A 26498-nucleotide genomic window follows, 5' to 3' on the forward strand; every position below is an offset into this window, starting at 1 on the left:
CTGGCCTACACACAATACCCCATAATGTCAAAGTGGAAATATGTTTTTAGAGTTACAAATGAATAAAAAATGAAAAGCTGAAATGGTTTGAGTCAATAAGTATTCAACCCCTTTGTTATGGCAAGCCGAAATAAGTTCAAATCGAACACATCACTGAGTACCACTCTTCATATTTTCAAGCATGGTGGTGACTGCATCATGTTATGGGTATGCTTGTCATCGGAAAGAACTAGGGAGTTTTTTTTATTTTATAAAAGGAAAAGCGATAAACACAGGCAAACTCCTTCAGGAAAACCTGGATTAGTCTGCTTTCCACCAAACACTAGGAGATTAATTCACCTTTCAGCAGGACAATAACCTAAAACACATAGCCAAATCTACACTGGAGTTCCTTACCAAGAAGACAGCGAATGTTCCAGAGTCAATGATCAACAACCAATTTGACAGAGCTTGATTAGTTTTGAAAAGAATGATAGGCAAATGTTGCACAATCCCGGTGTGGAAAGCTCTTAGAGACTTACCCAGAAAGACACACAGTTCAAATATTTTGTATAGATCGTTGACCATTAAAAAAAAAAAAAAAAAAAAATGTATCAATTTTAATTCCACTTTGAAACACAACATGTGTGTGGAAAAATGTGGGAAAATAACTTGTACTTTATAGCATAGGTTATTGTCATCTGATTGGTAATGAACTTAGTGTTTGGCGTCACACGCCGAGAGAGTTTGTCACAATGCAACAATCTTCCTTGCCGCAAATAATATGTTTTATGCCCATTGCACACACGCAGAAACCTTTCCCTCTTTTCATCCCCCTACCAGACACACACCTGACGATTCTCTCCTGTTCCCCAGTACACGTCGGCTCTGACGTACGACGGCGTGATGGTGATGGCAGAGGCCTTCAGGAACCTGCGTAGGCAGAAGGTTGACATCTCTCGCCGGGGCAATGCTGGGGACTGTCTGGCTAACCCCGCCGCCCCCTGGAACCAGGGCATTGACATGGAGCGCACCCTCAAACAGGTATCTACCACTGCACCTCAAAGCCATTTCGGTTCATGAATGACCTAATTTCTGCAAACTCTATGATATCCACAAAGGACAAACTGTCAACATTACAAACTGTTTCCTATGAAATGTGCTCTTATTTAAAATAGAACGAAGGTATACCTGCATTCTATGTGACTCTGATGATAGTGTCTTGTCCTGTGTACAGGTCTGGCTGCAGGGATTAACAGGTAATGTCCAGTTTGACCACTATGGACGCAGGGTCAACTACACCATGGACGTGTTTGAGCTGAAGAACAACGGACCCAGACGAGTAAGATGACTACTGGCCCACCCACCTAACCCAGTCATTTGAAAACATAATAACTATATGTTTGAATATCTATTTACTATATGTTTCATTTTATTCTCAATTTCCATCACTGCCCATGCTTTCTAGCTATCACCATAATAACTACACCATAATACCACTATACCATAATAATTTGAATAACAAATGTTTTGTTTGTTTCATTTCATTTTCAATTTCCATGGTTTAAAATGCCAGAAGAGAGTGAACATCTGTTTATCTGTTTCTCATCTTATTATTGTCTGTGTGTCTGTAGAACCTGGGTATTGTGTATTAGTGATGAACAGTAGCGTGAACAGTATACTCAGGCTTCGAGAATGTGTGTGTGTGTGTGTGTGTGTGTGTATTTTGTCATGTTCTGTATATTATTTTCAGTGCTGTGTGTGTGTGTGTGTACGTGCAGGACTCCAGCCAACTACGGTACGTGAATAGAGAGAGGTGGAGCAGTAGAGAGAGAGAGAGAGAGAGAGAGAGAGAGTGATGGAGGAGAGAGAGGGGGATGAAGTGGAGGGGTGGTTGGGCCTACCCACAGGCTGGCTCTGCATGCTTAGGGTCAAATACACCTATACATACATGTCATCCCTTTCTCTCTCCCCTCCCTTCTTCCTGCTCAATGGCAGACACCAGCAGGATGAAACAAAACCTGTTTAGCTTTATTATATACCATGTATAAAACAGTATTTTGGCAGACATATTCACTTCCGTAGCTTGACTCACCTATTATATGACTCAGATGCATATACTGTACAATACAAAACTAAACATTGTGCATTTTTATACATGGCACAACCAAGCATACAATGTGTGTGACTCTTCTCCTTTGCTTGTATACACAACATATCTCAGATAGTCTCATAGATCCTAACATCACATAATTAACACAAAAATACTGGAAACGACACATACTCTACGGTGAGTAATCAGGACAAACGCATTCAAACAATGAAGAAATCATACCACGCACGCACACACACCCTGGCCGTTCCACTCACAGTCCTCTCATTGTCTCCAGATGGGTTACTGGACGGATTCAGACAAGCTGGTTCTGATCCAGAATGAAGCCCTCAATCCCAACGAAATCATGGAGAACAGAACTGTCGTGGTCACCACTATCATGGTAAGACGCACTACAATCCTACTAACACACATGTACACGTGTACACACACACACACACACACACACACACACACACACAGAGACACACGTGTGCGCACACACACAAAAGAGACACAGACACACACTAGCACTCTCAAGTCTTAAGCTGTGTTCGAATACCCATACTAACATACGGTATACTACATACTTAATGAGTATATACTATTAGTTCATTTTAGTATACTGTAAACTAACGGTATCCTTTCGGTTGAGCGTACTAGAGGTCTAGCGCTCTCAAGTCTTAGTGTTCTCCCCGGAAAAGCTCTACTCTACTTTCATTCAGTCACACAAACACACACCTTATCCAAAACACACGTCAACATTGGCACTGCAGATGCTTTTGAGATGTTGTTCCACTAGGTGTGATGGAGATTGTAAAAATGTCACTAAGTGCAGTACCTGCCATGACTAGTCTAGTCCCCTTTATAAAATGCATGAGCTGCATTCTGTATCCTTGCCAGAGACTGCTACAAATTTTTAACAGCTGTCAGTCAATTTGGCCAGACAAAGTCAGATTCTATTACTCAAACACACGGACACACACGGACACACACACACACACACACACACACACACACACACACACACACACACACACACACACACACACACACACACACAAAAACAGGCAAACGCATGTACTCACAAACCCACAAACACACGTGTGCACACAGAAACATACACACAACTCTCTGGGCCCAACTCTCTCTTCCACAGCACTCATTGTTTACTTACTAGTAGGCCTACAGGACCCAACTGATACCTTGGCACAAAATGGCTGCCTGTTTGCTTGGTTTCTCTTAGTTAAATTTGGACTAATACTGTAACCCTGTCTGTACCACAATTCAAAATGGCCACCGGTTGCATGGAATGTTAACTATGGGTACTAAATTAGAAGGCTTTTCATACTACTGAGCCGAGCCGAGCCAAAGCAAGCTGTGCTGAGCTGGCCTGGTTACGCATCCATCATAGTTGCTGGAACTGAGCTGAAAAGGACAATGTTAAAAGAACATTTCCACAGTTTGGCACGGTTTGGTTTGGGTCGGCATGATAGTGTGAAAACGGTGAAGATGTGCTGTGTTTCTGAGAGTGAAGGTGGCTGACTAGATAAGAGGAGATGGAGACAACAGGGTAAGAAAAGACAGAGTGAGTAGAGGAGGGATGGAAATGGGATTGGAGAGTCATACCTCAGCAGAATCCTCCTCTTTTCAGCCCCTGGTGAGGAAACCCATTTTAAGAAACTGAGAAACTGGACACAAGCAGAGCCCAAATGAAAGCCCTTATTGGGAAACTGACGGACGGTATTGGACGTAACCAGAGCCAGAGTGAACCCCCTAAAGAAACAGACTGATGAAACAGAGAGCTGCGTCATGACTTCTAATGCACACCTTATTAGTTAACTGACCCAAGGGATGGATCTATCCAGAGCCAAAATGAACCCCCTCAAGAAGACACAAAATGGACACAGTCTGACCAAATTACGTGTTTTTTTAGAAGGAGAGAGATAGGAGCCACAATGGACCCTTCATCGTGCCTAAGGCCACAAGAATGCTTGATCTTCTTATCAAACATCACATCAACATGGTTGTACTTAACTGTGTGTGTGTGTGCGTGCGTGCTCGTGCGTGTGCGTGTGTCTCAAACAACTCTAGGATATGAATGTTCTTATTGCATGAATTTCCATGCCTGGCATATTCCAGGTGATTATGGTTGATACATTATTTGATATTGAAATGGATGTTAAGATGATTTTAACTAACTAACTTGAAAAATGCTCTGAGGCTGCTCTGAATCTGTGAGTTTCCATTCAGCTTTTGTATATAAGAGCTTTATAACACACCTTCTAAAGCACTGCCTAATTTCAGCTCATACAAACCACATCACCACGCTTCCATAGAGCATGATAATATCAGTGTTTAACTATGCTGGCTGTCTGGGATAGCATCTGTAATGTGTGTTTGCGCTTGATAATGCACTTGATAATGCACTTGATAATGCACTTGATAATGCACTTGATAATGTTTGTTTACTGTAATACACACCAATTAAGCTTTTACTTCCGTATTACATTCTTTGCCAACTATGATAAGCCGAAACTGTAACTCAAACCTGGTTTGGTAATGCATTGAACCTCAACTGTACAGAAGTTTGTTATTGTCAGATAGTTGATCGATAAAGTTTTGGGAGAGGATGGATGAGATATCAGGAGTAGGGCATCATTAGGAAGTCGGCAGTTGTTATACTTCCTAATATGGATGCCGTCTAGGAGCTCCCCCTTTGATTCGCCTATAGTGAAGTGTCATTCACACTAAACTTTGAAAAGAGCCAGGTAGAGTCTGTTCAGCTGTTTGTCATGTAAATATGCAATTATTTCTGATGACAAGCCTTCATTTGGACTGGTATAGTAATCATTCATCCACAGTGGTAGCTCTGAATATGGCTCATCTCGAGACTGATAGTAAACGCCTTTGTCCGTCGCTCGCCCGATTCATAGGCTATATTCTTCAAAGCGTTTCACACAAAAAAGCCATTAAAATTGGTGTTAAGRCAGATAATGAAAATACTTTATCACAATGGCACTCTGACTGAATGTATTTTGGCTTGGAGCTGCACACCTTTTTAGGCCTACAGTACTGAATGTCTCCTTATGGTAGCAAGGTAAACGTRATGTTTTAACCTTCTCAGAGCGTACATGGGATGAAATTGTGCCAAAACCCTACAAGGGACCAAAGGGAAACATTTCCTAATGTCTTTAGGACGTCCCCTGTTTGCTGATTGGTATGTAAGAATCAGAAAGGTATTTGAGAACTAGAAATGAGGGTATGTCAGAAATCAAATACCCATTTCACCCTCATATCAAGGACAAGGCAACAGAATGGTGTTTTATCCCAAACACAGCAGCTGGGGGGACTTACTGATAGCACCTGAACCTCAGCTGAGAAAGCACCTTGTACGTTTTCATATAGCTTTTTCTACTCATGCTTGAAATGTGCTCACTTTATTGAATGTCATGCAGCCAAGTGAAAAATAAAGGTTTGATTTGTGCAATAAGTGGTTGGTGATGACTGGGACACAGAGGAGCTGTTTTGAGAGAGAGAGAGAGAGAGTGTGTTTGTTGTTGTGATGTGTGTGTGTGTGTTGTGTGTGGTGTGTGTGTGTGTGTGGTGGTGTGTGTGTGTGTGTGTGGTGTGTGTGTGTGTGTGTGTGTGTGTGTGTGTGTGTGTGTGTGTTGTGTGTGTGTGTGTGTGTGTGTGTGGTGTGGTGTGTGTTGTTGTGTGGTGTGTGTGTGTGTGGTGTGTGGTTTGAATTTTAGCAGGGAGTACCATTGAGACCAGTGTCTCTTTTAATACAATAGAAAAAACTAAAATTCAGCACAGACAAACATAAATATCTGTTGGTCACAGATACATAAAAACACTATCAACTTAAACAAACACATTCTTCATTATAACATTCCTCTGTCCACTCTCTAAATTGCCCCAGGGACACTAAGGTCTCTATGTGTACTGTTTTTGGAGAAAAACTAAAGGCCGATTTACAGTACCTAACTCTGAAGACACCAAAGTAGTCTCCAGAGTTAACCAACCCTGCGTTTTGGTATATCCTTGAGGGGACTAGAAGTCCTCAAAAGGCTAGTAAAACAAGAACAATTCCAGGGATTTGGGAACATTTTGCCAGCCCCCACATGGAAAACAAGCTACACTGAACAAAAATATTAACGCAACACTCAACAATTTCAAAGATTTTACTGAGTTATAGTTCATGTAAGGAAATCAGTCAATTGAAATACATTCATAAGGCCCTAATCTATGAATTTCACATGACTGGGAATACAGATATGCATCTGTTGGTCACAGATACCTTACAAAAAAAGGTAGGGGCATAGGTCAGAAAACCAGTCAGTATCTGGTGTGACCACCATTTGCCTCATGCAGCGCGATATATCCTTCGCATAGAGCTGATCAGGCTGTTGACTGTGGCCTGTGGAATGTTGTCCCACTCCTCTTCAATGGTTGTGCGAAGTTGCTGGATATTGGCTGGAACTGGAACACCATTTCCGTACAAGTGGATCCAGAGCATTCCGAACATGCTCAATGGGTGACATGTCCGGTGAGTATGCAGGCCATAGAAGAACTGGGACATTTTCAGCTTCCAGGAGTTGTGTACAGATACTAGCAACTTGGGGCCGTGCATTATCATGCTAAAACATGAGGCGGTGGATGAATGGCACGAAGGGATGAAGGTATGAAGGGCCTCAGAATCTTGTCACGGTATCGCTTTGCATTCAAATTGCCATCGATAAAATGCAATTTTGTTCATTGTCCGTAGCTTATGCCTACCCATACCATAATCCCACCGCCACCATGGGGCACTTTGTTCTCAGCGTTGACATCAGCAAACCGCTCGCCCTCACGACGCACATCTGCCATGTCCCCGGTACAGTTGAAACCGGGATTTATCCATGAAGAGCACACATCTCCAGCGTGCCAGTAGCCATCAAAGGTGAGCATTTGCCCACTGAAGTCGGATACGATGGCGAACTGCAGTCAGGTCAAGACCCTGGTGAGTACGACGAGCATGCAAATGAGCTTCCCTGAGATGTTTTCTGACAGTTTGTGCAGAAATTCTTGTGCAAACCCACAGTTTCATCACCTGTCCGGGTGGCTGATCTCAGACCATCCCGCAGGTGAAGAAGCCAGATGTGGAGGTTCTGGGCTGACGTGATTACACATTGTTTGCATTTGTGAGGCCGGTTGGACATCCTGCCAAATTCTCAAAAATAATGTTGAGGTGGCTTATGGTAGAGAAATTAACATTAAATTKTCTGGCAAGAGCTCTGGTGGACATTCCTGTAGTCAGCATGCCAATTGCACACTCCCTCAAAACTTGAGACATCTGTGGCGTTGTGTACTGTAACAAAACTGCACATTTTAGAGCAGCCTTTTATTGTCCCTAGCACAAGGTGTGAATGCTATTTAATCAGCTTCTTGATATTCCACAACTGTCAGGTGGATGGATTATCTTGGCAAAGGAAAAATGTTCACTTAAAGGGATGAAAGAAAATTGTGCACAGAATTTGAGAGAAATAAGCTTTTGGTGCGTAATACTTTTTTGGGACCAACACTTTACATGTTGTGTTTATATTTTTTTCAGTGTATTTTAAGCTTAGMGGTTAGGGTTAGAATTAAGGTTAGGGGTTAGAGAGAAAGAGACATGGAGTGCTTTGTTTGGTGTATAAAACCCTAGTGTGATTGGATGTTTAAGGTCAATATATAGCCAAGTATATAGTCTAGAGCCATCATTCTGATGCTTCTTGTTGTAGGTACTCCTCATCTATCAGACAGACTGCATCTGTCAATTTGAATGTCAACTCACATGCATTTATTGTCTTCAATATATACGTGTGTGTGCAGATGTATCATGCTCATACAGGGCACAAGYGCACGTGCCCCCTCAGATTTTTAAAAATGTCAGATGTTTAATTAATTACTAAACTTCATATTTAAGCCCACGTTTGACATAATTATTTATAAAAAAAGATTTATCAGCGGTATTTTGCAGAGGGGTCACACTGACTGGACCAGGCAAAGAGTACCCCCCCCCCCATTCTCCCTTGTAAGTGGTTCCTTCCAAGGTGCAGCGTGGAGCAAAGAGGAGGAGAGAGTGTATAGTGATGGGCAGGACTCCCAGGAGGTATGTTTGTACATCTATTTGATCAAGCTATGTAGCCTATTGATACTTTCTTGATGAATAAATCAAACAAAAATGTTTTGTTTCTAAAACACTAGCCACCTAGCAAGTTTATGATGTTGGCTTTCTGTGGCAATTTTAGCATGTGAATCTTGGTGGGGCAAATTCCTCACATTTTCTTTTAGATGCATGCCAGCAAAGCCACTACACAACACAACACTAAACAATACATTAATTGCACTATAACGGTGACAAACTGTGCCCACACACTGTTAGGGTCTAGATAAAGCTSTCCCAACAGCAGTCCCAACACCTTACCACTGCTACACCTGGCTATCAGCAGAGCGTTGTCAGGCAGCGAAACAGTTCATTCAGCCTCTTTTACTGCCTTATAGAAAAACATAGCTGATATGGCTGACTTGCTTAAACAAAAGTGGTTTCTACTGACAATTGAGATGTACAAACTATGGCATAAGGGGACGGCGAGCGGATAAGAGGCATTAATGAACAAGCTAGGATGGACCTAGTCTATATATATACTGTAGTATATATAATTCAGAACTTTTGAAATGTACAGCGACAGAATTCAGAACATGGGCCATTCTTACAGTATTCTCCCTGTACACCAAGTCAGAACCGTAGGATAAATAAAGGGGGCATATAAGCAGACAATGAAAGCTCTTACAATATTTCATGATAACATTTATCTAAAACAGGCTATAGGCTACATGTACACCACCAAGTCAGAACAGTAGACTAAGTTATGAGGGGAAAAGGGACCACATTATTAGGGTGAGGCACATGGGCAACTAACATCTTACTACAAAACATACACTTAGTATTGCTTTCTTAGCTACAGTATACATACATATCTCCCTGGCATGTTGCAGCAGCATACAATACATTTTTGGACTCACCTTGTGCTGTGCTCACTTGAACAGGAACTCACTGAAGTCCGAGATTTCCCAATTCCAAGATTCCTGTTTTGAACGCGGCAGAAGTCCTGCTGGATTGACAGCATGGCAAATATTGAATGTTTATCCTTTTAAGCTTGGAGACCCTTAAATCCAGACTTGGGACCCCACTCCACTGAATAGCAGGCTAGTGATTGCATTGCAATGCTTGCAGTTAGCCACTGATTCCTTCCAAACCACTCATTGCTGAATTTGCGATTTCCAATTTGTGTAATGTTTATGTCCAATGGCCGATGAGCACCAATACGTTTTATCTATTCTTTCTCTTCATATGTGACCGACCGGCTCAAATCATTCTTATGTAGCAAAATTTGAAATTGTGTTTTTTACATTAGTTAAATGTGGAGACTTCGAGCTACGAAATGGTATATCATGCACTACAGTTGAGGAACAATAGGAAAGTAATTCTGCATTGAAAGTTGATAAACTTGTAAATTAACTTTTGAGAAAATGGCCTTTGAATGTTTTGGTACTACTACTGGAGAGCCCTTCTTTGTCTACACCCATTCAGCATCATTCACACCCTCTTAAGCTTTAGCCCCACCCATCTCTTTAAGGGTTGATCCAYGCGTTCTGTACTAACAACAGAAGTCAAGAACCCAAGCTAACTTGCAAGCTGCTTCCAGGCACAAATGAGAGAACAGCTCACTGAACATTACTCACCCTAGCAGAGCTGGTTAGGCTGTTATGTTATCCAGATCGTTGGTGACTGCAACTGTTCTGTCAGATTGTCTGTTTGTAAATTCAGAGCGTTTCGCTCTCGGAGCATTCAGAGTGCACTCTGGACTCTGGCCGATGAGTAGGGTTGATCCGAACGTTCTGACCTAACAACAGCAGTCAAGCACCCAAGCTAACTGGCTAACGTTGGCTAACTTGCTAGCTACTTCCAGACACAAATMAGAAAACACCCTTCTCTGACCATTTTACTCACCCTAGCAGAGCTGGTTAGGCTGTTTTCATGTTATCCAGAGCGTTGGTGACTGTAACTGTGCTGCTGGCAACAATTTAGTTACGGTTGTCAGTTAAGAACAAATTCTTATTTACAATGTCGGCCTTGGAACAGAGGGTTAACTGCCTTGTTGAGGGGCAGAATGACAGATTTTTACCTTGTCAGCTCGGGGATTTGATCTAGCAACCTTTCAGTTACTGGCACAACACTCTAACCACTAGGCTTCCAGCCACCCCCATTAAAAAAAAAAAAAGCAGTGTTAGACAGGATTACCAAGACATACTGACCAGCTCAAATAGATAGAAGCGTGCTATACTGTATGGCAGACCAATCCAAACTCATCTCTCGGCATGTCCAGCAAACTCATTATCTCAGCCAACCATGGCTAGTGGGAAGGTCTTTTTCTGTGGCTAAACCAACTAGACTTGTAATTTAACAATTTTATTCATATTTACAGATGGCATACAAGTTTGTTATTAAGGCACATGAAAGTTCACATGTTCGAGAAGGCATTTCTGCCAAGAAAAAAAAAAATTATGTTCAAATGGCTCTCCTGTGAAGTAGTGTCCCACGACATACGCCTAGTTTCCTGTAACGGGTCACATATGACAAGAATTGAAAATAATTTGCCCGTAMATTGTCGACTTGATTCATGATGACTGCTAGCTAAGATTTTGAAAGTATCAGTCCAATCAAAGCTACTGTAGATATGTAACGTGATTTGAAATCATTATATATATTTTTTAACCTTTTACTTAACTAGGCAAGTCAGTTAAGAACAAATTCTTATTTACAATGATGGCCTACACCGGGCCAATTGTGCGCTGCCCTATGGGACTCCCAATCACAGCCGGTTGTGATACAGCCTGGATTCGAACCAGGGTGTTTGTATTGACACCTCTAGCACTGAGGTGAGGTGCCTTAGACCGCTGTCTAAGCGGTGTCCCCATGAGTGACAGAACACTGAACCAATCACGGCACAACTAGAGAACATTACCAACCCCTACACACCGTATTTTCCGCTGGCTGTCCCACCACCACAGAAAGCACTGAGCTAGGCTGAAACACCTGCATTTTGGAGCTGCCTTACTCCAGAAAGCAAAAAAGAGACAACGTTTGTATGCGGCTTTATTAACTCTATGTTTTTTTTTTTTACGTTGTTTGCAAACTGATATGTGACACGTTTTAATGCCAAAATAACATGCAACAGGTGGGGCTCAAAATATGCCCTGAATGACAGGTTGCCACTGTTGGCTTTAGCTAGCCAGCTAGATAGATTCCCAATCTCCTATCCTCATAACTAGCCACAAAGCCATTTCAGGCTATCGATCAAGTTAGAGTAGCTTGTTTAACCATCTTAGCTGGCATGCCTGCTGGCAAGGTTGCTAGGCTTTAGAAAAACAAACATTTACTATGTGTACTGAATAAGACTCACATTATTTTACATTTTTGTTCCCAGAGTTTAGCAGAGATGCAGAGAAGCATATTTATTTTCTTAAAAAATATAATCACATGCTCAATGGGTGACATGTCCGGTGAGTATGCAGGCTTACCAAGAAAAACTTCCAAGCGGACTAATTTGAGGTAAAAAATGCAGAGAAGCATATTTATTTTCTTTAAAAATATAATCACATGCTCAATGGGTGACATGTCCGGTGAGTATGCAGGCTTACCAAGAAAAACTTCCAAGCGGACTAATTTGAGGTAAAAAGGAGTCGGAGCACTCAACAACAAAGGCAGAGATTGATTTCTCACTTTAATCCATTGTCAAGCTGACGTCTTCCTCAGAGTGACCTGATCATTGCACTTAGCTCCTATGTATTGCCTAGTGGCTCACTGAGACAACAATATACAAAAATTATAATAATAATATGTTTCAAGGTAAATGGCAAATTATAGCACAAAATAAAAAGATAAATAGTGTAGTCTTTTTAATCAATAGGCCAAGTGAAAATATACATAGGTGATATTTGGGTGTCTGTGAACCGGACACACAGAGACCCCAAAAATCAAGGCAACATTATATATGGAAATTAAGACATCATTTAGCCCCTTTGGAACCACAGTGTCTAAGAAGTACTGCCAWAATGCCTCTCTTTGTTTTAGTTTACGTACAATATCACCTCGTTTTGGTGAAAATTGAATCGTTCTATTGCTACAAAGCGCAGGGAGGAAGGTGAGCCATGATTGGCTTCAATGCACTGGCAAGCAACAGCATAGTCCGTGTTTTTATTTCGAATAGCAGCCTTGTGTTCTGCAATGCTCGTTTAGTTTGACCAATATAAGCAGCTCCACAGATGTATTTGAGCATGTACACTACATGGCCAAAAGTATGAGGACACCTAATGGTCGACCGTCTCATTCCAAAATTATGGGCATTAATATGATGTTGGTCTCGCTTTTGCTGCTACAACAGCCTCCACTCTTCTGGGAAGGCTTTCCACTAGATGTTGGAACATTCCTGCGGGGACTTGCTTCCATTCAGTTTAGACCATTAGGAGGTCGGGCCCTGATGTTGGGCAATTAGGCCTGGCTCGCAGTCGGCGTTCCAATTCATCCCAAAGGTGTTTGATGGGATTGAGGTCAGGGCTCTGTGCAGGCCAGTCGAGTTCTCCCACACCAATCTCAACAAACCATTTCCGTATAGATCTCGCTTTGTGCATGGGGGCAGTGTCATGCTGAAACAGGAAAGGGCCTTCCCCACAAAGTTGGAAGCACAGAATCGTGTAGAATGTCATTGTATGCTGTATCTTTAAGGTTTCCATTCACTGGAACTAAGGGGCTTAGCCCGAAGAATGAAAAACAGCCCCAGACCATTATTCCTCCTCCACCAAAATGTACAGTTGGCAGTATGCATTGGGGCAGGTAGCATTCTCCTYGCATCCGCCAAACACAGATGGTGAAGCATGAGTCCAATGMCAGCGAGCTTTACACCACCCCAGCCGACTGGTGATCTTAGGCTTGTGTGCGGATGCTAGGCCATGAAAACCCATTTCATGAAGGTCCCGAGAACAGTTCTTGTGCTGACGTTGCTTCCAGAGGCAGTTTTGAACTCGGTAGTGAGTGTTGCAACCTAGTACAGACGATTTTTTTGCACTTGTTTTTTGCACTTGAAATGTGCACTTGTGCACATTTCAGCACTCGGCAGTCCCGTTCTGTGACTTTGTGTGGCCTACCACTTCGCGGCTGAGCCATTGTTGCTCTTAGAAGTTTCCACTTCACAATAACAGCACTTGCAGTTGACCAGGGCAGCTCTAGCAGGGCAGAAATTTGACCAACTGACTTGTTGGAAAGGTGGCATCCTATGACAGTGTCACGTTGAAAGTCACTGAGCTCTTCAGTACGGGCCATTCCACTGCCAATGTTTGTCTATGGAGATTGCATGGCTATGTGCTCGATTTTATACACCTGTCAGCAACTGGTYTGACTGAAATCCACTCATTTGAAGGGGTGTCCACATACTTTTGGCCATGTAGTGTATATGACATTTGTGGTGCTACAATTAATGAAGCTTTGGATTTTGTATTCTTTACCTGTTCTCGGGTGGTAAAACACTTTCGTATTGGTCGTACAAAACTCGACTTCTTTTTGAAAGCTGTTTGTTTTCTCACATCAGAAATACCAGATGCATTGTAGTGTCTAAACACTCCATTGCCATTACACAATGATTGCCTATTAGCAAATAATAAATAATTTAAATGTAATTGGCGAACAAATTTGAAAGTGTCAACTTTCAATGCTAAGGGGCCCATCCTATTAGAAGGGGAGAAAGAGAGTCCTTTACACAGGACTGACACTTGGGCATCCGTGAGAGGCCCTGGTGAAATGTTGGTCACCAAAAGTTCTTGTTGTGGTTCCGACTCAACCTCCTCAGGTGGGCTGGGGGTGGATTTCGTCCCCGTCGAGTCCGCCTCGTCTTCCTTTGGGTATCGCGCTGGTTGACTCGCTCCCCTAAAAGAGCGGGGTTGATTCAGGAGGTATAAAAGTGACGATGCTCTGAAGCTTCTTGCTTGCTGGCATAGGACAGGTGAGCATCATAGTGCAGTATATTTAGTAGTGCAGTATATTTAGATGTGTGATTTACAACAGTCAGAAGGACACCCTCATAATTACAATTGAACAAGCAAAGAGGTATACTTAAAAATAGACATACTGTATGTTTTGACAGAATTAGGCATAATGATTATGGCACTAGATTGCAGGAAAAAGCTGTTTCAGGTGTTTGAAAAATGTGAAATTCAACCCCCTTCTATCTTCACCTACTTCTTGCCCCCTCTAAAAATAATGTGTGTGTGTGTTGTGTGTGTGTGGTGTGTGTGTGTGTGTGTGTGTGTGTGTGTGTTGTGTGTGTGTGTGTGTGTGTGTGTGTGTGTGTGTGTGTGTGTGTGTGTGTGTGTGTGTGTGTGTGTGTGTGGTGTGTGTGTGTGTGTGTGTGGTGTAACACCATGTCTACTTGTGTTCATTATCCACTGATGATGTGTGGGAGATTATTGGCCAGCTTGTCAGCCATGATCAACTTGGACGTGAAGAGTCTTGAAAAGACTCTCTTTTTAGGGTTCTTTCAAATTCTTTTCACCTTTCTTTAAGCATTTTTCTACCTTTTTTCCTGTTACATAGTGTTTTATCTACATATTATATTTTGCTGTAACCATTTTTTCTTGCACCATGACACCATTACTATTTTCTGATATTTGCCCTGAAAAAAAGCTTCTGTGAAAAGAAAACCATTTAATGTAAATGTATCTCGCCAATGTCTAAAAAATGCCTCGGCTTATTTTTTTTGGTATGCTATTGCTTCAAATGCTCTGGGGTGTGATGTGCGGGCAGAACCCCAGTATATTGCTTGTTCTCAATATACATTTGGCCACGTTCCACGAAGATGTAATTTTTAAGAAACATGAACTGTCAACCGAGGGAGTTTTCTAGATTTTTTTTTTTCCGGCATCAGCAAATCAGATGATGATTTCCTGCCATTAAAAGGAACGGGCAGCTTTAGCAGTTCCTTATGGAACTTTTTTTACATTGAGTACAGGAGGCAAGAGAATGTATGCCATTCGTCCTCACTACACGTCTCTCTCTCTTTCTGTCTTTCTGTCTGTCTATATCTCTGACCCTCTCTGTGTGTCTCACTTTCTTTCTCTCCCTATACTCCCTCTCTTTTTCTTTCTTTCTTTTGCTGTCTGTCTCTCTCTCTCTCTTTCTCATACCGTACCTTACCACTCATGCACACACCCAAACAGACACACACACCACACACACACATACATATGTATTCATGCTACACACACATCACAACTGCTGCTACCAGACTCTTATTATACGGGCAGTTTAACACTGCCCCCCCCCCCCCCCCCCTCCTAATGCACGCGTAATAATTAGACTATACATTGTACCTCCTGTATTATACTTATGCTGAAATGTTTATTCATTCTACTGCGCCATTTACTTGATCTTCGTGTTTCTATCGTTTATTATTTGTTGTTGTTGTTGCCTTGTTGAGAACGATTTCGTTGGACGTTGTATTCCATACGTATCCCGTACATACAATTAATACAAACTTGAAACTTGTATTACACACACAGTAACATTTTAAATAATAGCCAGTGTAGTGTTCAATGGCTTTTTTATCTTCCATATCTATGTATGTGTTTGTGCACACGTGTCTGCTATATGTCTGTTTTTGAGTGAAAGAACAAAGATAATCCAGCAGGCAAAACTGGTTGAAATTATGTCATAATGAGTGACGTTATAATGACATAAATTCAACCAGTTTCACAACAACAAAAAAATATTATATCAATATGATGTCAATTCAACCAATTTTTTTTAAATGGTTGAATTGACGTCATTTTAACGTCACTCATTATGACCTGATTTTAACCAGTTATGCTTGCTGGGTAAGTGACTGTCTGTGAGTGGCGGACCTGTTTGCCAGTTTGACCCTGTGGTCCCTGTGTCACTTTGTAGGAGGGTCCCTATGTCATGTTGAAGAAGAACTGGGAGTTGTACGAGGGCAACGACCAGTATGAAGGCTACTGCGTGGACCTGGCCTCGGAGATCGCCAAACACATCGGCATCAAGTATAAGATCGCTATCGTTCCTGACGGAAAGTACGGCGCTCGGGACCCGGAGACCAAGATATGGAATGGAATGGTCGGGGAGCTGGTGTACGGGGTAAGAGGGACAGGGGACTGGGGTGTGTGTGTGTGTGTGTGTGTGTGTTTGCACCTTGATTTTGTTGAGCCACTTTTTTTTGTTGGGTTTCACTCACACTTGACATCCATTTGTACATCTATTTAGTTATCTGAAAGAAGCAGAATCAGTTACCTTAAACATGCAGGGTTTGTCAGAAAACAAAGACMGCTTTAAATCTGTTTAAGTTACCCYGACRACTTCAAAAGCTACAGTACCAGTCAAAGGTTTTGACACACCTACTCCTTCCAGGGTTTTTCTTTTTTGAAATTTTCTACATTGTACAATAATAGTGAAGACATCAAAACTATGAAATAACACATATGGAATCATGTAGTAACCAAAAACGTGTTAAACAAATCAAATATATTTTATATTTGAGATTCTTCAAAGTAGCCACCCTTTGCCTTGATGACAGCTTTGCACACTCTTGGCATTCTCTCAACCAGCTTCACCTGGAATGCTTTTCCAACAGCCTTGAATGAGCTCCCACATATTCTGAGCACTTGTTGGCTGCTTTTCATTCACTCTGCGGTCTAACTCATCCCAAACTATCTCAATTGGGTTGAGGTTGGTGATTGTGAAGGCCAGGTCATCTGATGCAGCACTCCATCCCTCTCCTTCTTGGTCAAATAGCCCTTACACAGCCTGGAGGTGTGTTCGGTCATTGTCCTGTTGAAAAACAAATGATAGTCCCACTAAGTGCAAACCAGATGGGATGCCGTATCGCTGCAGAATGTTGTGGTAGCGATGATTGCTAAGTGTGCCTTGAATTCTAAATAAATCAGTGTCACCAGCAAAGCACCATTACACCACCTCCTCCATGCTTCACGGTGGGAACCACACATGCTGAGATCATCCGTTCACCTACTCTGCATCTCACAAAGACACGGTAGTTGGAACTGAAAATCTCAAGTTTGGACTCATCAGACCAAGGACACATTTCCACCGGTCTAATGTCCATTGCTCATGTTTCTTGGCCCAAGCAAGTCTCTTCTTATTATTGGTGTCCTTTAGTAGTGGGTTCTTTGCAGAAATTCGACCACGAAGGCCTAATTCACGCAGTCTCCTCTGAACAGTTGATGTTGAGATGTGTCTSCTACTTGAACTCTGTGAAACATTTATTTGGGCTGCATTTTCTGAGACTGGTAACTCTAATGAACGTATCCTCTGCAGCAGAGGTAATTCTGGGGCTTCATTTCCTGTGGCGGTCTTCATGAGAGCCAGTTTCATCATTGCGCTTTAATGGTTTTTGCGACTGCACTTGAAGAAACTGTCAAAGTTCTTGAAATTTTCCAGATTGGCTGACCTTCATGTCTTAAAAGTAATGATGGACTGTCATTTCTCTTTGCTTATTTGAGCTGTTCTTGCCATAATAAGGACTTGGTCTTTTACCAAATAGGCCTATCTTCTGTATACCACCCCTACCTTGTCACAACACAACTGATTCGCATTAAGAAGGAAATAAATTCCACAAATTAACTTTTAACAAGGCACACCTGTTTAATTTAAATGTATTCCAGGTGATTACCTCATGAAGCTGGTTGAGAGAATGCCAAGAGTGCACAKAGCTGTCATCAAGGCAAAGAGTGTCTATTATGAAGGATCTCAAATATAAAATATACTTTGATTTGTTTAAAYAAAATTGGGTTACTACATGATTCCATATGTGTTATTTCATAGTTTTGATGTCTTCACTATGATTCTACAATGTAGAAATTGGTACAAATAAAGAAAAACCCTTGAYTGAGTAGGTGTGTCCAAACTTTTGACTGGTACTGTAGATCTTGACCAAACTAAAACTTGGCATGGGGGATGCCTATTAGGGTGGYAAAATTCTGGTAAACTTTTCCAAAAATCACAAAATCCTGGTTGGATTCCCTCTTGATTCCTGGAAATCTAAGAGGTGAGAGGGTTAAATTGTGTCTGCTAAAAGGAGTTAAGGGGTCTTACTGGTGCTTAGCTACCTTGTGTGTTTTTAAGAGATAACAGGGTTAATGTGCAGGTGTAGGGTACGTGTGTGTGTGTCAAAATCAAACGTTTATTGGTCGCGTACACAGTTTAGAAGATTTTATAGCAGGTGCAGCGAAATGCTTGTCCAAAAATGTCGAACAAGTACACAAATAATAATAAAWGACTAGAACCAAGAAATCACGAATGTCAGAACYAATCCAGTTCACAACCAAAATAACACTGTATCAGTAACCCAAATTCAATCTGTGTACATACACCAAAAAGGTAAACTAAGAATGATAGGTACATCAGTAGATATATTAGAATGAGCTATGCGAAGAACACAGTCAATGAATACACAGTGTGAAAAACAGTATAAAAGAAACGGTCCCATGTTTAATGTGTTCTGAATGTACAAAACATTTCCATGACAGACTGACCAGGTGAATCCAGGTGAAAGCTATGATCCCTTATGGAAGTCACCTGTTAAATCCACTTCAATCAGTATAGATGAAGGGGAGGAGACAGGTTAAAGAAGGATTTTTAAATCTCGAGACAATTAATARCGGGATTGTGTATGTGTGCCATTCRGAGGGTGAATGGGTAGGACAAAAGWTTTAAGTGCCTTTGAACGAGGTATGGTAGTAGGTGCCAGGCGCACCGGTTTGAGTGTGTCAAGAACTGCAACGCTGCAACYCTSKACAGTTTCCTGTGTGTATTAAGAATGGTCCACCACCCAAAGGACTTCCAGACAACTAGACACAACTGTGGGAAGCATTGAAGTCAACATGGGCCATCATGTTTGCGAGGTCTATATATACAGTATGTGCGTGTGTCGCAAATGTGCTGTAAATATCCTGGATGGGCTGACCGCGAAAGCCATTCAGTTGAGGGCGGTGCAGTTGCCGTACCAGGCGGTGATGTAGCCCGAGASAATGCTCTCAATGGTGCATCTGTAGAATTTCATGAGGGTCTTAGGGGCCGTGCTGAATTTATTCAGCCGCCTGAGYTTGTAGAGGCGCTGTTGCGCKTCCTTCACAATGGTGTCGGTGTGGTGGGACCATMTCAMGTCCTCAGTGATGTGCACGCCAAGGAACTTGAAGCTTTTGACCCTCTCCACTCCGGCCCCATTGATGTAGATGGGGGCATTCTGTCTCCTATAGTTCACGATCAGCTCCTTTTTTTTTTTACATTGAGGGAGAGGTTATTTTCCTGGTACCACTGGCAGGCCTCTAACCTCCTCCCTGTAAGCTGTCTCTTCATTGTAGGTAATCAGGCCTACCACTGTCATGTCCTCAGCAAACTTGATGACTGAGTGGGAGTCATGAGTAGCCACGCAGTCATGGGTTAACAGGGAGTACTGGAGGGGGCTGAGTACACACCCCCGTGTTAAAGATCAGTGTGGCGGAGGTGTTGTTGCCTAGCCTCACCACCTGGGGTCAGCCCGTCAGGAAGWCTAGGACACAATTGCACAGGGAGGGGTTCAGATCCAGGGCCCTGAGCATAGTGAAATACTTGGAGGGCACTATGGTGTTTGGAAGCAGAGCTGTAGTCGATGAACAGCATTCTCACATACGTATTSCTCTTGTCCAGGTGGGATAAGGCGGTGGGGCAGTGTATTAGTATGCAAATTGTAATGGGTCTAGGTGATATGGTGGAGGTGATATGGTCCTTGACTAGCCTCTCAAAAGCACTTCATGGTGACATAGGTGAGTGCTGTGTGTGTTTGTGTGTGTGTGTGCGTGTGTGTGTGCGCACACATAAAGGCTTAAGGAGCTTGCAGAGCTCTTACGGTGCAGAGGGAAGCTATGAGCCCAGAGTTTAGCCCGTCAGCACTTTACTGTCTCTAAGACCTTGCCTGGTGACCATTCACCTTCGGACAGTCTCTTTCAACGCCTGTGTRACCGCAAAAGGTCTCCCCCCATTTCAGCKCTGTCYTGTATTTTAATGCATCCTCAATGCAAGCCGACCTGTTCTTTTAGTACATTTATGCTGAAGACGAWGGAAATTGTATCRCTSTTTTTTCTTTCTCTCTCGTTCCCTCCATGCAATGTGTCGGCTTGTTGTAATATATAAAACGTTCATTTATTTTTTGGTGGATTAATCCCGAATTCCCGACAGCCGACGCCCAGGCAGCCAAGGTCAGAAGTGTTGCTAAATCACTAACAAAAATCTGGTTTGTGGATTTGCCATAAATAAGCAATATTCGCTCTCGCAGAATGTTCCATTTCTTTTGTTGTTAGCATTTTTCTCCAACTGAGTTATTTCATCCCCTTCTCCCGATCTGCAGCCTTTTGAATTAAGCCACTAGGATTAGAGCGACTCTCTGTCTTTTTCGGTTCCAAACTTGATCATTGTAAGATGTCTTTAATCAGAAAAAGTAGCGAAATTAAATGAAAAATAGCTGGATGGGGAGAAAAGACGCGTGATTGTTGATGTTCGGCTTGTGATTGGCATGCTTAGTGATTGTGACAGATAGAAGGAGAGCCAAATTTGTTAATGATAGACGGGGTCGACTATGAAAACTGTTCTCAATATAGGAGTGCTGATTTCGGGTACATTTTGCCTTTTAGATCACAATGAATAAGATTACACAGACAGAAGGAACCTGATCCTAGATCAGCACTCCAGCTCTGAGACGCTTGATACATAAGCCCCTGTCTTCTTTGGCTCTGACGAACTGTAGCTGACCAACTKTCTTGTTATCTTTCTCAGAACGATTTTCTTGAACCTAACCAGTCAGGCTTCAAGACGGGTCACTCAACTGAGACTGCTCTCCTCTGTATCACAGAGGCTCTCCGCTCTGCCAAAGCTGACTCCGCTGTTCTCATCCTCCTAGATCTATCCGCTGCCTTCGACACCGTGAATCATCAGATCCTCCTCTTGACCCTCTTAGGACTGGCCATCTTAGGCTCTGCACACTCCTGGGTTGCATCCTACCTGGCAGGCCGTTCCTACCAGGTGGCCCGGAGAGGATCTGTGTCTGCACCACAGGCTCTCACTACTGGTGTCGTCCAGGGCTCGGTTCTAGGCCCTCTCCAAGTCACTTGGCGCCATCCTCTCATCATCTCTTCTATCATTGCTGTGTGGATGACACTCAAATACTTTTCTCATTCTTCTGACACCCAGGTGGCGACACACATCTCTGCATGCCTGGCAGATATTTCAGTTTGGATGTTGGCCCACCCCTTCAAGCTCAAACTCGACAAGACAGAGCTGCTCTTTATCCCAGGAAGGGCTGCCTGCTGCAAGACCTCTCCATCATGGTCGGAAACTCCACGGTGTCCCCCTCCCAGAGTGCAAAAAACCTTGGCGTGACCCTGGGCAACATCCTGTTGTTCTCTGCAAACATCAAAGCAGTGACTCACTCCTGCAGGTTCATGCTCTACAACATCTGTAGAGTACAACCTTTCCTCACACAGGAAGTGACCTCAGGTCCTACTCGTCATATCCTGTCTGAACTACTGCAACTCTCTGTTGGCTGGGCTCCCCGGTTGTGCCATCAAACCCCTGCAACTTATCCACAACGCCGCAGACTGTCTGGTGTTCAACCTTCCCAAGTTCACTCATGTCACCCCACTCTTCCTTACACCCCAATGGCTTTCAGTTGAAGCTCGCATCCACCAATTAATTTCAACTAATTATTATTAAGTAACTGGTTCCACAGCCTTTTTTTTGGTTATTCAATGTTTCGGTCAAAGCGCTTTTAACATATAACGTATTCTATATACATATTTGACACACGTTGACATACATAATTACATTGTAAATGTTCAGTTACAGTGCATTCAGAAAGTATTCAGACCCCTTGACTTTTTCCAGATTGTTTTTACGCTACAGCCTTATTCTAAAATGGATGAAAGTCATTTTTCCCTCATCAATCTACATGCAACACCCCATAATGACAAAGCAAAAACAGGTTTTTAGACATTTTTGCAAATGTATTACAAATAAAAAAACAGATATATTACATCTACATAAGTATTCAGATCCTTTACTGAGTACTTTAATGAAGCACCTTTGGCAGCGATTACAGCATTGAGTCTTCCTGGGTATGATGCTACAAGCTCGGCACACCTGTATTTGGGAAGTTTCTCCCATTCTTCTCTCCAGATCCTCTCAAACTCTGTCAGGTTGGATGGGGAGCGTCGCTGCACAGCTATTTTCAGGTCTCTCAAGGTTCAAGTTCAGGCTCTGGGTGGACCACTCAAGGACATTCACAGACTTGTCCCAAAGCCACTCCTGCGTTGTCTTGGCTGTGTGGTTAGGGTCGTTGTCCTGTTGGAAGGTGAACCTTCACCCCAGTCTGAGGTCCTGAGCGCTCTGGAGCAGGTTTTTATCAAGGAACTCTGTACTTTGCTCCGTTCATCTTTTCCTCGATCCTGACTAGTCTTCCAGTCCCTGCCACTGAAAAGCATCCCCACAGCATGATGCTGCCACKACCATGCTTCACCATAGGGATGGTGCCAGGTTTCCTCCAGACGTCATGCTTGGCATTCGGGCCAAATAATTAAATCTTGGTTTCATCAGACCAGAGAATCTTGTTTCTCATGTTGTTGTCATGTTGTGTTGCTACCATGCTATGTTGTTGTCTTAGGTCTCTCTTTATGTAGTGTTGTCTCTCTTGTCGTGATGTGTGTTTTGTCCTATATTTTTATTGAATTTATTTGTATCTTTAATCCCATCCCCTGTCCACGCAGGAGGCCTTTTGCCTTTTGGTAGGCTGTCATTGTAAATAAGAATTTGTTCTTAACTCACTTGCCTGGTTAAATAAAGGTTAAATAAATAAATGGTCTGAGAGTCCTTTAGGTGCCTTTTGGCCTGATTGGTGGAGGGCTGCAGAGATGGTTGTCCTTCTGAAAGGTTTTCCCATCTRCACAGAGGAACTCTGGAGCTCTGTCAGAGTGACCATCAGGTTCTTGGTCACCTCCCTGACCAAGGCCCTTCTCCCCTGATTGCTCAGTTTGTCKGGGCAGCCAGCTCTAGYAAGAGTCTTGGTGMTTCCAAAKTTCTTCCATTTAAGAAAGATGGAGGCCACTGTGTTCTTGGGGTCCTTCAATGCTGCAGAATTTWTTTGGTACCCTTCCCCAGATTTGTGCCTCGACCACAATTCTGTCTCGGAGCTCTACGGACAATTCCTTCGACCTCATGGTTTGACTTTTGCTCTGATATTCACTGTCAACTGTGGGACCTTATATAGACAGGTATGTACATTTCCAAATCATGTCCAATCAATTGAATTTACCACAGGTGGACTCCAATCAAGTTGTAGAAACATCTCAAGGATGATCAATGGAAACAGGATGCACCTGAGCTCAATTTTGAGTCTCATAGCAAAGGGTCTGAATACTTATGTAAATAAGGTATTTCTGTTCTGTTAAATTTGCAAAGATTTCTAAAAACCTGTTTTTGCTTTGCCATTATGGGGTATTGTGTGTAAATTGATGAGGATTTTTWAWTTTTTTATCCATTTTAGAATAAGGCTGTAACATAACAAAATGTGGGAAAAGTCAAGCGGTCTGAATACTTTCCGAATGCACTGTATACTGTCATTATTATTCAACTTGTCCTTACCTGGGATTTGAACTCACAACCTATTCAACCACATTCAGATCTTCCTGCTATGCCACCATGCATGTATCAATGATAATTTATTCTGACTATTCTCTCATCATTGATTTGATGTACTTACTTAAGCAATTGTATGTTTTTCTGTATAGTTGTCTAGTGTTTGTGGGGCCTATTACTCTGTTTAAATAACACAATTTTAAGTGGTCTGAATTTTTGCCTATGTTTTCTCATGTTGGWGCTAAGTTTGAGCCAACAAAAAATGTTACATTCTGGTAAAACATTGATTGAAAAGTTGAGTAAACAAAAAAAGAACCAGTTACTTAATAATATTTATTTGAAATACCTAGATTTGTTTTACAGTGTAGTTTTAACCACTTCTACTCCTGATTTTCTAGCTCTCCGTCGGTCCCCATCATTCGGAGTTAGCTAGCTTTATGGTCTCTTAGCTCGCTAGTTGGCTACCAGCGCTGCATGTGGTTTTTAGCTAGAAACCTTTGGGCTAACCCCCACTCGGTCTGCGTGACTAAACCGGAGAGGTACTGTTTCATCAAGTGTGTTACCCCACATTTGAAGCACAATCCTTTACATTCCCCTATAAACCTAGCTGTGCGAGTGGCTTAGTTTACACACAGAGTCAGGACTTGATATAAACACGGGTGGTGATAGCCCGCTAATTAGCTAGCATCCCTGTCAGCTCCATTTTCACTACCCTGAAAGTATTTAGACTGTTTCTGCTTATCTGACTTCCAGCTATCGTTACCCTGATAGTCTCCCGTTACTACCATGTCTTGTCCGACTTCCCCATCGAATAGTAGTGTCTCGAGTAGTGAGCTTGCTAGCCTCCTCCACGGTAATTCCATCTGTTTTCGTCCATCCATTCGAAACGATATCCTCGAGTGTACCAACCAAGGGGGAGAGAAAGCGGTGCAAGCCAAACAAMGCTTGCCCTGGCAATTGCGGCAACGACATGTTCCAGCCTGATTCCCATCAGCTCTGTGCTACATGCCTCGGCATGGACCATGCTTTGGCAGCTCTCGTTGACCCCGCTAGGTGTGTGCATTGTGCTAAGCTGGGACCCGGCGTCATTAAACGTAGAGCAAGTATTGGCCAGGCCTCACTCTTGTTCGAGGATGACTCAGTTGACAACAAAGTCCCACAGGAGGGAGAAATCCGGACCCCCAAGTGCATCGCTGAGGCTTCCGGGAGAGTCATGGCGCACACGACTGTCCTCCATCTCAGACATCCTTGGCTAAGGGAACAATTCTGTATGGACAGATCGATCCCACCAGACTGTTCGTACCAGCAATATTGGAGATACAGGCCAGGTTTGAGTCTAGGAAGATGGGCTTCCTGGGCTTCCTGTTACTAGTTCCCATCACATCCAGGCCCACAGGCCTACGGTGATCGTTCAGAATGTTCCCATTCAAAACAATCAACATGTCAACTTACTTACTTACTTTATTGTCCCCATGGGGAAATTTTGTTGCAGTGTCATGTACACATTTAAAGTGGCGTTAAATACAAAACAAGATTGACAATACAACTTTCAATAACAGTCARGCACCAATAAATAAAATWRAAWTTWAAATTTAAAATTTAAAAAAGAAGAAAAGACTAACCTGCTGGCCTTACGGGGTCAATGGGAACATTTGCCCGAGCTATTTAAGAGGGATATCACACCTGGCACAAATTATTGTCTCGTTCTATTTTTCCTGCTGAGGGGTGCCCTATACCTGCGCCCAGAGGGGAGTAATTCAAAGTCCAGGTACAGGGGGTGACTTGGGTCTAAAATGATTTTGTGAGCCTTACGGAGGGCCCTGACCTTAAAAATCTCATCCAGGCCTGTCTGTTTGACTCCAAGTACCTTGCTTGCTGTGCTAATAATCCTTCTCAGCATGTTTCTCTGACTGACAGTGGCATTGCCAAACCAACAAACAATACAAAAAGTTAAAATACTCTCAATAAAGGGTTACCTTGTCCAGCCACCAGGCCTGGCAGGTTCCCTGTCCCTTCACGGGACAGGTTCCCCACATGCGCAGTCGCCCTCGGGGTCATCGCACCGTTGGCCAGGGGTACAGACTACATCCGAACAGTGCAGTCCACTGAACAGGGGGAAGCGGCCTAAGCCCTCAGAGATACTCCATTGGCCAAGGGAGCCTCACGGGTGGTGCCGAGGGAGGAAGCTCATCAGGGCTTCTTTGGCTAAATCATGCCATAAGTTCACCTCTTACCGACCCAGCAGCAAAATATGGATTGTCTCTGGTCCTTGTAACCTGTTGAGCATCTCTCACTGTGGAGAAAGTGATGGCTTTTGCCACTGCCCGGCAACATCAGTCACGTACTGGATGTTAGTATGAGGTGTCTTGAGCTCATGGCCTCCATGATTGTGGTAATCCCGCTTGGCCTCGTCCTCATGAGAGACTTCCAGCGTTGGGTGACCTCAKTCCGCTTGAACCCATCTCTCCACAGGCAATATACTGCCAAGGAGGAGCACACTCCTGGAAACTTCACTCTCTAGCAAAATATATGTTTTTATGGAGGAGCAGCGACGATCTGTTGTCTCTCAGAGAAACATGTGCCAGGCAGACTAAACTCAGGTGTGGATTTACAGTCACTGGGGAACCCCCTACCAGGGGAGTGATGACTTCATCCCGA

The 26498-nt window shown here is 42.9% G+C and overlaps 1 protein-coding gene across 6 annotated transcripts in view; it reads left to right on the forward strand.

Annotated features, from left to right (window-relative positions):
* The window catches only part of LOC111980500 (glutamate receptor 4), a 166120-nt gene that overhangs the window by 108356 nt on the left and 31266 nt on the right, over nt 1-26498 (forward strand). For 5 of the 6 annotated variants that reach the window (XR_002879478.1, XR_002879479.1, XM_024011241.1 and 2 more), the window contains exons 7-10: nt 856-1023; nt 1217-1321; nt 2370-2474; nt 16095-16301. Coding sequence is in view for 4 of the 6 variants with exons in the window: in XM_024011241.1 (XP_023867009.1) it covers nt 856-1023; nt 1217-1321; nt 2370-2474; nt 16095-16301 (585 nt within the window). In the remaining 2 variants the exon portion in view is untranslated. Of the gene's footprint in view, nt 1-855; nt 1024-1216; nt 1322-2369; nt 2475-3725; nt 5615-16094; nt 16302-26498 lie in introns of those variants that run through there. The other variant, XM_024011244.2, reaches the window with a different exon arrangement.

This window comes from Salvelinus sp. IW2-2015, linkage group LG20, assembly GCF_002910315.2.
Source record: "Salvelinus sp. IW2-2015 linkage group LG20, ASM291031v2, whole genome shotgun sequence".
NCBI classification, from domain to species: domain Eukaryota; kingdom Metazoa; phylum Chordata; class Actinopteri; order Salmoniformes; family Salmonidae; genus Salvelinus; species Salvelinus sp. IW2-2015.